Source organism: Falco rusticolus, chromosome 6 (assembly GCF_015220075.1).
Source record: "Falco rusticolus isolate bFalRus1 chromosome 6, bFalRus1.pri, whole genome shotgun sequence".
Classification (NCBI taxonomy): domain Eukaryota; kingdom Metazoa; phylum Chordata; class Aves; order Falconiformes; family Falconidae; genus Falco; species Falco rusticolus.
In genome coordinates this window covers 29,659,111-29,672,732 of record NC_051192.1, presented here as the reverse complement: position 1 = coordinate 29,672,732, position 13,622 = coordinate 29,659,111, and the positions used below count along the sequence as shown (strand labels likewise).

Genomic DNA, 13,622 nt, shown 5'->3' with positions numbered 1-13,622 from the left:
GAGCTCTGTCACAACGGTCAGGCAGCTGGGGCACCTGATGTAAGAGGAGGTGCTGAAACACCAGCGCTTGTTCAGTGTGAGGAAGAGAAGGCTAAGCTGGGGAGGAGGATGGGACAATAAATTTGCTGCTTTACCTAATGGGTAGTTACAGAAAAAAGTCAGACTTTTCATGGAGGTGCACAACAAAAGGATGAGTAACAATGGACACAAGTTGCAATGGGAAACTGATTAGATATAAAGAAAAAAATATTGGTCAAACACTGGAATAGGTTGCCCAGCAGGACTAGCGTTTCAATTCTTGGAGATAATAAGTCAACTGTACAAGTTCCTGAGCAACCTGACATAACTTTGAAGTTAGCTTTGAGTAGGAGCTTGAACCAGACGACCTCCAGGGTTCCATTACAAAGAAGGTTATTCCATGGTTATATGATTCCACCAGACAGCATTATCTTCATTTGCTGGGTAGTAGCTATTTCCCCAACTCTTGTCAACTAATTTCTTCTCTTGTTTTGATATACAATTCCTCTCTGCTTTAATCCCATCTAACCCACTAAACTTCTCTTTCCACCATGGCCGGATACTTAGCCAACTCTTTACTTCACTGTTTGCCCTGACACCTTAGCCCTTCATTTGCTGTCCAACAGGCATTATCTGGGTTTATTTTATGTTACAGTCTAATATTAAGCACTCTTGCTAAACTGTTCTAGAAAACAACAGCCTACTTCTTGAACATCCTCTTGGAGATAAAGCCCTGTACTAGAGCTGAAGCATGAACTAACATGAATCATCAACACATATTTATATATTGGCAATTACACATAAAATAAAAGGCAATTACCACAGCTTTTTGCTACTATATTATTTTGAGATCAGTGCATGTCAATAAGGGGCACATTCACTTGTGGGTACTGTTCTGTATGTTCAGCATAGTCCTACACACCAGTGTTTTCCCTTCTTCAGAATTGTACTGCTCCCTGTAAATCCTATGAATATGAGACTTACACCTCCAGTGGTATTAGCACATGTGTTCCCCATCTTCAATCACTTTGTGGATGCCAACCAAACTTTGACCAGTGCTGTGTCCAGAATGCTGGGAAATGGCCCTACTGCTGAAAAATTCCTTCTTCAGGCTACATTAGTGTACAGGACCTAAAGGTGCTATATTGCATGGAAGTGGCCAATAGTGTTTCAAAGAAAGAGTCTTTAATTTTAATATGGGGAGCTGGCTTCTCTTTGAAACAATTGGTATATTTAGTTAGATTAAACTTCTGTGAACACATAACTATGTGATGTCTGCTCTTCATTACAGGAAAAGGTAAGAAAATGCTGAATTGCTTCATGGAATCAAGTAGCAGAAACATTATTAGCCCTTCCAGTTGTGTCCCCTGTATACAAAGATGCCTTGCTCCAGCAACACCTTCTTCTCCCCAGCAAAACAACTACTCACAGACCCTGAATTGTGCCTAACTGCTTGGGTCAAGAGAGGGTAATGGCACTATAATTAAATTCAGGAGTACAAGACATGTACATGACAGTTTACACATGCGGAGCAAGACAAAGGCACTGCTTTGATGCCCTCAGAATCAGTTTGTACCTATCTACTGTGAACACCATAGGTAACAAAAATGCTTTAGCCAAAGATAGTAGGCACATTTACGTGCTCCTGAATTCTATATTTTATAAAAGGAACTACTCGTGTGCCAGCCAGTTAATATAAAACATTTTAAGTCACATGTTCAGATCCCACATAAACATAATAAGCTTTCTGGCTAAAGAAATAGAACTAATTAAGGGGGAATTGATGGGTCATTGTTTTGATCAGTCTCTGTTCTTAGAAGCTGAGTAGCTCAGATGTGCGGGGAACCAACCTGATTTTGACTAATGATCCAGAATTATACTGTGTGACAAGCACCAGTGACGAATCTGCAACCTTCCATGGTGACTTTTACTACACTTTCATCAGTCACAGTATTACAACACTGGAAGCTACTTTCCAACTCTTAGGCTTGCAGGTGAGATGCTCATTAGGTACCCGTGGATATAGACAGGCCACGGTAGTTCCTGAAATGCATGAGACAATCACCTGAGTACTAAATATTTTGAAGCGAAAAGGCCAGTTTCTTAAAGGCTTTCCCATTATTTCTGCCATATCATATTTTAGTTACACAGAACGAGCCTATCTGTAAAATAACTTATAACTGGACATGTTTTCTACCTGTTTAGAAAGCTAAGTGACTTTTTAAAACTATGAAACAGAACAGCGGGAGCTGTAGATTTTGTTATTCACAGATCAGACCAACATGAAGTATCCACTTGCCTTCCAGCAACAAGATGGTCGAATGTGTCTTCTACTCCTCCCTCCCCATGTGACTACTCAAGGACACCATGCCTTGAAGGAGAGCACTGCGGTACAAATTTGTGTTACTATTCAAATCCACAAATGTGAAATAGGAAAACCAACGCAAATTCCAGAATCAGAGGACACCTACTCTCCACAGGAAACGGCTACCTTCAAAGAGAGGGTTACACTACCTCAATGAAGGCCACAGCTGCACTTATTTGAATGACCTTGGGGCTCAAATCTGCTCACTTACAGCTGAATTCCACTGAAGAAGGAGCCAAAGAGTCCGATCATGCCCAGGAATTCCACTCGACTCAGATTTCGGACGATATACTCCTCACAAACATTCGAGATGCCGTATAGCGTTGCTCCACCCAGTACTAAGAGATCCCCTATCAGTTTATTTTCACCTAGGAATAAAGACGGGAAAAATCAGAATATCTCAGAACAACCATCTTTGGCCTAGAACCATTGCAAGTTCTTCCCTACAGATTTCAACCCTCAGTCACTAAGTAGCCCGTATAATAATAAGCCGTTAAGAAGCAGAACAAAAATATTCTGTCATTTTAACAGTTTTCATTCAATAAATATCCCAGCAAAATCTAGCAGAGGTAAAGGGACAGCATCATCCTTGCTGTAGATAAGGGAACCTGAAAGAATCTGAAATACTGTAAAAACAATAAAGCAATTAATACTTTTTATTTTATTATTACTTTTTTTTTTTCAGATAGAATGTGACTGGGCTACACAGAGCAGTTTTCATCTCATCTTGAAACCCAACCAGTCTAAAACATGTCCAGTATTTAGATGCGAAACCAACTGAAAAATTCCATGTACCTGTGAAATAAGTGAAGAAATCATTACAACCCCAATACCGACCTCATTCTCACATGAAGCTGTTTGACAAGAAAGAGAGGAGGAAGGATGGGGTGTAGACAGAGGGTGATGATAACGACAGATTTTTAAAAGAGGTTCAATTAACATAGCAGTACCTAAGGCATGCAATGAACACCAAGATATATTTTCAGTACCTCCAGGCATATATAATTGCTAAAACATTGCATTATGCAAGACTGTTTGAAATCTTTTTAAGTCTTGGAGACTTTTATTATTGGATGGTGGGGAGGGTTGCAGGGAGATTTGATCAAGATCAAGTTCCAGCTTGAAAACCGAGGCCCTGGCTTTGTAAACTGATGTGATTCCCTTTGCACATTATGGCTTGTTAAATGATTTCTGCAAGAGCTTCACAAAGCTGTCAGACACTGCTGTAGAATCACATTCCAAAAGGCTATATATAATGGAATTCCCTTTGAAAAGATTCAGCAGAAATGCTGAAGTACTAGACTGGATTTTTTTTGAAAAAAACCCACTTTGTTTTCTTTTAAAATACCTCAATTTATTTTTTAAGTTCCTGCCTTTTTAAGTTTTTTGTTATTGATTTGTAAAATACACTGCAGTAACTAAAAATGGAAGCCAAACATTCTCACTGGTTCAAAATGATCTTTTCAACATGTAAGATTAAGATGCCCTTAATTTAAAATAAGCACCGGCACTTAACAAAACCTCTTCATACTCCTGATGCATTTGATGTTCCACAGTTGCTCCAATCATTCCTCACTGAGCTCACTCATTTGGTATTTATTACAGCTACTCACTGACACTTCGGGGAAGTACTGCTGAAAGGCTTTTGACCTTAGAGCTTGACTGTGTTGAACTACTGAGACAAAAATATCATCCTTTCGCAGCTGTGAAACAAGGACGTCTCAGACGCTGAACGTTTGCATACAGATGGGATGGCCCCAGGCACCACACTGTGATGGCTCTCCCCAAAGTGCACTGAAGCTCAGAGAGCGAGAGCTTCAACCCTTGGGGCCTTCCCAGAAAAGGACGCCAAGAGCTGGTCAGAGCATGGATCCACGCAGCCTAGGACCCTCCTCTGGCACTGGGCAGCACAGGGTGGCTGAGGAAAGCATAAAGAAATAGGAAAGCACAGAGGGATTTTTATCAGCCAGTTCTCAGTAGATTAGGGATTTTCTGAGATGAAAGTTGCATTAGACCATCAAACTTAATAGATCTTGAGGGATTCTTCATCAATTTGAGTAAAGTTCATATAATTTTGGCCAACTATTAAAAAGTACTTCATGTTTTTAGCTTTTAATCCTGGTACCTCAAAATTATATTGGGCATCCCATAATTTTCTGATTGTGAGAAATATTTAAGGATCACTCTCTATTGACCTTCTCCATACCACCCAAGACTTCATGTACGTTTACCATATTATCTTTCTTGCCTTTTCCAAGAGACGAAAAGTCCCATTCTGTCTACAGTCTCCTCATCCTGAAACCATTTTCTGCCTGTGAACAGCTTTCTCACCTTTCTCCATTGTTTCTATAGGCTTATTTTCTGGTCATTTCTTTTTGAGATGCAGTGACTAAAGTAATGGTACTCAAGAAGTTTATGCCTCAAAACATATACTGGCATTAAAATATATTATCCTATGCTTTTGGTTTCTTTCCTAATAATTCCTAGCATCCTGGTTGTCAAATGCCTTTTCTTTGCTTCCTCAAGAGGCTGACTTTGGAACTTTCTCCCAAGACTGACATATCCCAATATACATATTTTCATGCATGTAAAATCCACACGCATCTACTGGTTTCATTGCTAAGGAAATATGTATCAACTGACTAGAGGCATTGTAAAGACTTGTAGGTTAATACAGTTGTACTTGACCAATTTAATGGGGTAGGTCATTCCTGTAAAGAAACACAAGGCACAGCCTGGCACAACACGCTCTGCATTAATCATTGGCATATTTAATGTTCTCTGGAAGCAGAAGTCATACAGTCCAGGGAGAACTTAATGTTCTGGGGACCAGTTATAGCACTATAGTGTAATAAAAATAATTTGAATATGAACTATGGTCTGACACAACTGTTTTTCACACTCTCGCTAGGCCACTTTGCCACATTTTTACCTTACCTCCCAGCATTAAGAGATGGTTCTCTTTGCTTTTGGTTGTAATTAATGATGATCATAATATCTAAAAATCAGTCTCAATGTGTCCCATCTTAGACTAAACATACTCTCATATACTTATTACCAGGACTGAAGTGACTGGTTTTCAGAGACTGTGGTAAGCTAAAGCTGTGAAATGCTTTGAAAAATCTGGATGAAACACTTAGACCTCTGTGTCTTAGACCCCTGTGTATTACAGGAGCACAAGTACCAAGGGACCTTAGGGGTATTACTTCAGGAAAGTGTTATTTTAAGTTATACTTGGCATGTAAGGTGCTAGCGTACAAAGTACTTGATAGTAATTGCTTCTCCCATTGAGTAATGTGTAAAACATCAGCCGGGATACAAAAAAAAGAGGAAAACTACCGTATATTTATTTACTGAAAGCTGGGAGCATGCCTACACATTATACTTAATTCCTGCAGATAGTATGGAAAATACCTGTTAATCTCTCAGTGATACATTTTAGTTCATTTTCCCTTACTGTAAGAGCTGGCAGGCTAGATTGCTGTATGCAGTAAGTGCCTAGCAGAGCCTTATGGCACTTCAATGTAGTAAATAATACAGTCAACAGGTGTCAACAGATCTTGTCCCCTAAAGTATAGGATAAACAGAATTTACTGAGGACTAATACAGCATCATGCTTTTGGTGTATTCTTTTCTTTCGTTTGCCCAGACCTAGGAAATATCCTACAGATGCTGTGGAACCATTTAATGAAGAGTTTCAAGACTTTTTTTTCTTTTGCTACCGATACTTCTTTTTATTTGTAGATTTGTAATGTATTGGTTTACTTCTTCAGATAAATTAAACCATCTGATCTATTTTACTCTGTTAAAGACAATAAAATTAATAACATAATTTTGCCACTTAAAGAAAAAAGCTGCAGTCTAGCTGTGTAGCAGTAAGCATGGACAGAGTTTTTCACGTGTAGTTCCAAATTAAAAGGCAATAATGCAATGTTAACAGATTTTTCTGGACAAATTCACCTAACAGCTATACTTGTGCTTTAGTAGTGAATATGGCAGATAATACCTAATTCTTGCAGTTGGATGGCAAAGTGTCCCTGTTCTTCAATCTGTTCCTTGTCCACTGAGGTCCATTGCCCTACACACTCCTGCTGATCCACAACTCACCCACCCCAGCATGTTACTCTCTAGATTACTGGGACGCAGGATGTTTCCTCCAGAACCCAGTGTTGAAATCCCAATCCCTCTGAAATCAGTCATTCTCAATGCAGCTTTGGCTGGCTGATTTCATAGTACAGAGTCTATTCTTTCCTTTTTAGCTGAGGCAGGACTATTTCTGGAGGAGACCAATGAACTAAAAGTCTCCTTTTAGGATAAAGAACAGGGATAAAAGAGGGCAGGGAGATATGGTAAGAACTGTCACAAAATCCCTTGTTTTATGTAGTAGCATCCTGGCAAATGTAGTCCTCAGAGCACTTGCATTTGTATTCAGAAAGCTGAGTCAAGTATTTTAAATCCCAGTGTATTATGCTCAGCTCACAATTCAGCGCTTTTAATTAAGAATGAAAACTGTGCCTAATTGACAATCTTTGAAAAGAATTTCCAGCCTTCCCACATCATTTGGGTTGGCACAAGAGAAATCAATGTGACAGAGGAAGTTGATCGATGAAATCTAACTCTGTCTAGTCTGCATTAGTAGCTTAGCTACACACACATTATTCATATGATGCGGCACGTAAAACAGAACATTGTACACACAAGGTTCTCTCCAGCAGTGACACAGGCAAATCCCAAACCTTTACTCTGAGACTGTGTGCAAAACCCAACTGGTGAAGTTAGTATGTAGGTTTGGCATCTTCTACACCTACACAGCAACCCCACCTCAGTATGAAAAAGGAGTAAAGTTGAGAAGTAATAGTACACAGGGGACATGAGAGGTGCTTATTACTCGAAGATGTAGCCCATTTGGAAAGGAAGCAACTGAGGTTTGCAGTCAAACAAGTAAGCCCAAACAATGATACTACAAGTCTTTAGCTTGTTCCCGCAGTGTGCACAGAGGGTGACGTGTGTTGCAGACACAGGGCCCATGAAGTCCATTTGCAGCAATGCTGACTTTTAAGTGTTGATTCATTTTTGTTCTCTGTTCCTTCTGACAAAGAAGCAATTTTGAATGGTGCAGTGCTTTGGATCCATGGAGACACAGGGTTTCTTGCCAATTTCCCCTTTAATTTGGTCCCAGTCTGACATGTTCTTGTCAATGGTTTCTCTGAACAAAACTTGGGAATACAGCCCATCCATCCTTACTCACCTGCTCCTTGCTGTCTCCCAACAAGGACATCTGCTCCTGCCATGCAGCCCATGCCCAGAATGCAGACCACAATCCCAATGAAATGCACTGCCTTGTATCGTACCAGTAAGAAGAACCAGGAGAGCAGTATCACCACTGGGATGACAAAACAGTCTAGGAGCTGTCAAGAAAGAGAGGAAAAATCAACAAATCAACCTTGCCTTAAAATATGGGGATAGGTTCCAACAGAGGGGAGGAACAGGGTTATTTAGTTAGTTATGGCACTTTCTACCGGATAGAAAGTGTATTTCCAGTGGTTATGTCATCCATCAGACAGGGGATAAGTCTATGCTGTTCAAGTCTATTCCACAAATTCTGGAGAGGTGTCGCTCTGCTCTAACACCCAACAGCACTGCCTTGCTCTTGGATTCAGATGCATATTTCAAATCGATGGGAAGGAAACCAGGGCCAAAAGAGAGCCACACCACTCCATCTGGTCCTCACCTCCCGTGATTAACAGACAGAGACTGAGGGCAGTTCTCCTGCAGTCTAGACATATGCTTTAATTCAGTCATTTCTGGTTCAATTAGCAGAAATATTCATAATACACAAGTTGACCAGATTTATTAAAACTGGCCATATAAATCAAGGGGTTTCTGCATGCAGAATACTTACGAAAAATCTGTTCCTTGTGGGGACTGTTAACTCCTTGAAAATACAGTCCCATATGCCTCTGAAGGAGAAAACCCCACAAAACCCCATGTTGCCTGCAATGCAAGAAACTCAGGCTTCTTGCCAACAGAATCTGAGTAAAAGCTTTCTCAAAGAAGTGTTACGAAGCACAATCTTTAATTGTTTTTTTCAGAGACACCCAGGAGTAAATCCACAGAAGCCGCAATAAAAAAAAGAAACACACCACATGTTTGTGAGAGGACCCTGAGATTTTCAAATTAAAATATATTTTAGAAAATACCAGTATGTCACCAAGAAACAAAAATCGTGGGTAAGAAACACCCAAAGAAACTTGACTTTAATCCCACCTCCAAAAAGGATACAGATAAATAAGAGTCGTGATTCTATGGACTAACAATGGGATTTAACAAATTGTGCAGCATACGCTACTGCTCAACGCCAATTGATACAGCATGAACCAGAGCTGTATGACTGCATCTTCTTCCTAATGAAAATATTCTGGAGCAACCAATAGAGGAGACTGTGTCCACAGTTCTGAAAAACTACTCCAGATGTTACCTTGATTTTAGATGATGCAATTTGGGGTTTCTTCCCTTTGGGCCTGTTACTCAGTACTTGTTCTTTCTGTGTGATTTACCACTAAGCACACCAAGTATTATAAAATAATGATCACATCCCTTTTAACTTCTTTGTGTGTCCATGCACTATGTGAAGAGAAAAAGATTTTTGGATGATTTCAAGAATTTCAATGCTTAGAAAATTGTTATTTACATGTGAGATACCTATGTAATAAATATTAAATTTGGGGGATCAGCAAAAATATAAATCCCAATTTTTGGACTAAGGATAATTGCCCTGAAACTTTGTTTAAAAACAGGAGTGTGCATAGAAACCCATCCATTTCAAAGATTCTCCAGACAGTGAGTAACAAAAGCCTTCAGAAGAGAACTGGTTCAGCAGCGGGACCATGCTGCTCTCGGGAGGCTTGACCAGTCCCAAAGAACTGCAGAACAGATGAGGGAAATTACAAATGGGAAAGGTCCATGCTAAAAGCAGGTTCTGCATTTAATATGAGACCTAATAATCTAAAAGGCATGGTCTGGCCTCTTTACAGTGAAAACTTCCTTCAGCAGTCGTCAAAATGCCATCCTTCACAGACCAACCACAAAAAGGGACAAGGTCTGAAAGAACTGCAACAAGCTCCTTCGTCTGCATAGGGCATCTGCTCTGCCTCTGACATGTATATATGTGTGTGGATATATATACACATGTATAACACAGCTAACACTCAGTAACAATTCTCTGCAAAAACATGCATATACAAGACACCACCCACACAAGAACAATTTCAGGAGTCGCACTGCTGGGAGCAGCCAGCTCCTGGGGCAGGGAGGGGTGGTGGCAGGACTACCAGGTGTATGCATTAAATGCTGGCACATGGTGTGGGCAAGGTGGCACATGGCCTTCTCCTGTCACTGGAAGGAGGGATGGGGTCCACCTAGCCAGCTCAAATGGTCACTGCTGCATAGATAACATCCACTGCACATTTTTCATGCACTGTGGATTTCTGCACTTCACCAATGCAGCCCTAGCACTACCAGCAACAGGTGAGACATCTGTGAGAAGCTCACTCTTCAGTATCACCTATGGGATGTAGACACAGCTCAACACCTCCCTTCTCAATCCTCATGTCATCATGCCTGCACACACAGGACATGTTTTCTTCATTAGCTGCGCTGATACACAGTGTGCCCATCATCTCTGCTGAAGACAGAGAAAGGTGGTACCAAACAGCAGGAAGGTAGTTTACTTCTTACACTGCTCTATCCCATTCCCTCCCAGTGCAGCACTGAACATACAAACTTAACTCACAGTTTTCTGACCTCTTCACATTAAAGTGTGGCTGTAAAGATGGAGGCTCTTCACCAGAAGCCACAGGGAGAACACAAGAGGCAATGGGTACAAGTTGCACTGGGAGAGGTTTCTCCTCAACATAAGAAAGAAATTTTTTACACTGGGAACTATCAATCACTGGAACAACTTCCCCAGGGACATGGTAGGTTTATCCTATCCTAACCACTGGAGGTTTATCAAGATGTGATTGGACAGGGTGATAAATAATCTAATCTAGACTCCCTTTTCCACAAAAGGTTGGCCAGATGATTTTTGGAGGTCCTTTCCAAGCTGGGCTATTTTGTGAGTCTAACTTCACTGGTAGTTAGCATCAAAACAAGGTGGAGGAGAAGCTTACATGGGCAGGCACCTATGTCACCTTGGAGAAAGCAACCAAACTGTGTCACCAGTAACAGCCACCGTTACCTGGCTCAGTGCACATCGCTTTCCTTCCACACTGTCCCCCTGGGGTCACCAGTGTCCGGTAGGTTATACCAACTCAATTAACTTTGCACTGGAGAAGGGAAGAGGCACCCTTACACTTTATTTAGATCTGGACATGAGTAAAATAGGACTAGCCAGAGATACTGCAGTCTGCCATTGCCCTCCTCAGGCAAGCACCTAAGATTTGAGCACCCTCTTCCCACACATACACATACCACCTTAGAGGACTGTGCCCAAAACAGAGTAGAAAGCCTTATGCAACCATTAAGCATAGAGGTGTTTTAAGAAACCACTTATTTAATGCAACAGCAAGCGTCTGCAAGCATCTTTCCAGTTCTTTTCCATGCAAAGGTGACAAATTGAACCTCAACCAGTACTAGACCAACTATTCCACTTCACAAAATCAGGAGCTCTAGTCACTCACACAGAGTCTAAGAACAGATTTAAGAATACGAAGATGTCACCCTTCAGCCGCTAACTACTGCTCAAGAGACACAGAGTGACTCAATGGATATTTTTAACCCCTAACATCTGGAACCTGTTGGCCACCTTTATACACAGGACAGGACACTGCACGTTCATTGTGGACAGGAGCTCTGATGAGGGCTGCTTCACTTATTCCAGGCTAAGCACACAAAAAGAACATTTTCTTGTGAATATGAGATATATTACGGTGCTAGTGTGATTTTAATAGCCAGTTTAAAAAATTGTTTGTATCTGCAGCATGTGTACTTCAACACGCAAATTCCCACTAAGTCTTTTAGAAGAAGATTTTAAAAATTCTTCTAATTCCATAAATATTTAAACATACCTATGCTTTCAAATATGTGATGATGTGGTTTTTAAGCACTAACATGAAGGGATGCATAAACAGAACCTGTCACAAACAAACAATGCTGGCAGCAGCTGGAAAATGCCCCTCTGGGGCTGACAGTCCGAGGCCTAATCCACAAATTGCTATTCGGAATACTGCAGCATCAACAGATATAAACGTTAAACGTAGGCAATGTTCACTGACATTATATAGTTCTTGATTTGTGCTTAGTTTATATCTATAATTAAACAATGGGGTAGGTAAAAATAAATTAGGTTAACGCAATACAAGCATAAGATAACCTAGTACATACTGCTTAACTGTTTTTCAGGTATTGCTTTACTTTTCATTTCCTTAGGACTAAATTTGCTCCGCCTTTCTTTCTTCCTCAGATAAACCTGTCTAGTAGAAGAAAAAATGTATATATATTCTACAGACAAAAGATGTGTTATTGTGGATTGCCTGATCTGCAACATGGTTTTCTTGTTTATTTTCCCCCCTTACTTTTCTTTCTTTTGTTTGTTATTAGTTATGCCAGCTATTAAGAAAAAACCATTATACCTAATTGTAATTTTTCTGTCTATTAAAATAACAAAGATAAATTATGCTTAGCTTGAATCTCATTTATAGTACATAAAGGTCAGCTGTTCACCAGTATTTCCCTAAGGTTCATTTTTGATATTTTTCTTCCTTTTAATTGCTTATTCAAAAGGCACTGCCTATACCCTGTCATTATGTTAAATTAATGAGCGACCTGATTTTAATCAATGTTCCTGTTAATCACAGAAGTTATCAGAACTCACTAAACTAAAAGAAAACATATTTCTTATTTTGCCATGGGAAGATAATAAATCTGATAGGAGTGTGACGTACAGACCACGTTCTTTGATGATGCTGTGTTTGCCTGCGGTTTTCCTCAGTCACAGCTCTGAATTGGGCTGCTTTAGAAAGCAGGATACAAAAATATATAATCTATTGATATACTGTCCTACAGAAGCTCCTTTCTATTATAAAAAAGCTGAGTTGTAGAGATTGAAGATTATTTTTTGACTCTAAAAGATATCACACTGCATCTAAATCTGTTGACGACACACAATGTTGAAATGTATTTCCTCCAATTGTTTGTTAGATTATGTTACTTTATTATACTTGTAAATCATAGATAAATACTCTCTTGGTAACAGTAAGTATCCAGTCTCTGATCTCATAAACTCGGCATGTGTTTGCACATCTATAGCAAGAATGTACTGTTAGTCACTGGAAGGGAGAGCTAGCAAGCTTTGGAAGGTCTGTAATACAGAAGATGAACTGCTGATCTGCAGCGGTATCAAAAAGAAGCAAGCTGGTCAGCAAACTCCCTATGGAGAAGCTGAGCTGAATCTCCCTTTTTAAACATTCATTGGATTTCCACCCACCCCCACCCCGCCGTTATAAGCCCTTTTTTTCCACATTAGGGGCTTCTCATTAGCACTGCCCTCCAGCAAATCATGCAGAGAATCAGCTGCACCCTCTACTCAGCTTACTCTCCAGAGCAGAGGGATCAGTAAAATCAGCATTGTATCTGTCCAGCGTTGTGTGGTCAGGTACTGAATTTCAGCATGCAAGCTGGTAGGTTTAACACAACAGCGAGTGCTACATCCAGTAAGAGACACACCTCATGACATTTGCTTTGTCTTCCAAAGGAAGACAGGGTTTGCTGCCCATTTGATGGCTCTTTCTGTTCCAGTTTTCACGCTACCTTCACAACACCACAGAGCTGGCTGCCAGCCGCCAGGGGAACTGCGTGGCCATTGCGCTACCCTGCAAGCGAAACCTTCTGTGCAGAGAAGGCGTGGATGCTGGCAGCATTTCTGACAGAGATATTTCAAGCAATTCAAATAAAAAAGGGAGCATTGTTTTTACTGTTTGTATTTCTATTTGCTATCTCAGCACAACTTAATCACTTTCTTGTACGGTTTTTATACATGCATGGAAATAATTTCAAAACTATTCATTTTTTCATCCAGCCAAAATGTAGGGTACTCTGGATAGGGAGATTGGTGAAAGAATTGGTTAGTGATGTCATTTGTTTAAAAAAAAAACTGTAAAAATGTTTAATTACCATGGCATGGAAGAAACGAAAGCCAGAAGACTGCTCCTAGTCTGAAGCCTCTTTAAATCATTATTTT

At 40.2% G+C, this 13,622-nt stretch overlaps 1 protein-coding gene across 1 annotated transcript in view; it reads right to left on the bottom strand.

Moving 5' to 3' along the window:
* The window catches only part of SLC35F1 (solute carrier family 35 member F1), a 253,858-nt gene that overhangs the window by 30,607 nt on the left and 209,629 nt on the right, over nucleotides 1-13,622 (bottom strand). Inside the window, exons 4-5 of the mRNA XM_037392937.1 lie at nucleotides 7,632-7,791; nucleotides 2,595-2,751 (exon numbers count right to left, since the gene is read on the bottom strand). Of these exons, the coding sequence (XP_037248834.1) occupies nucleotides 2,595-2,751; nucleotides 7,632-7,791 (317 nt within the window). The remainder of the gene's footprint in view (nucleotides 1-2,594; nucleotides 2,752-7,631; nucleotides 7,792-13,622) is intronic.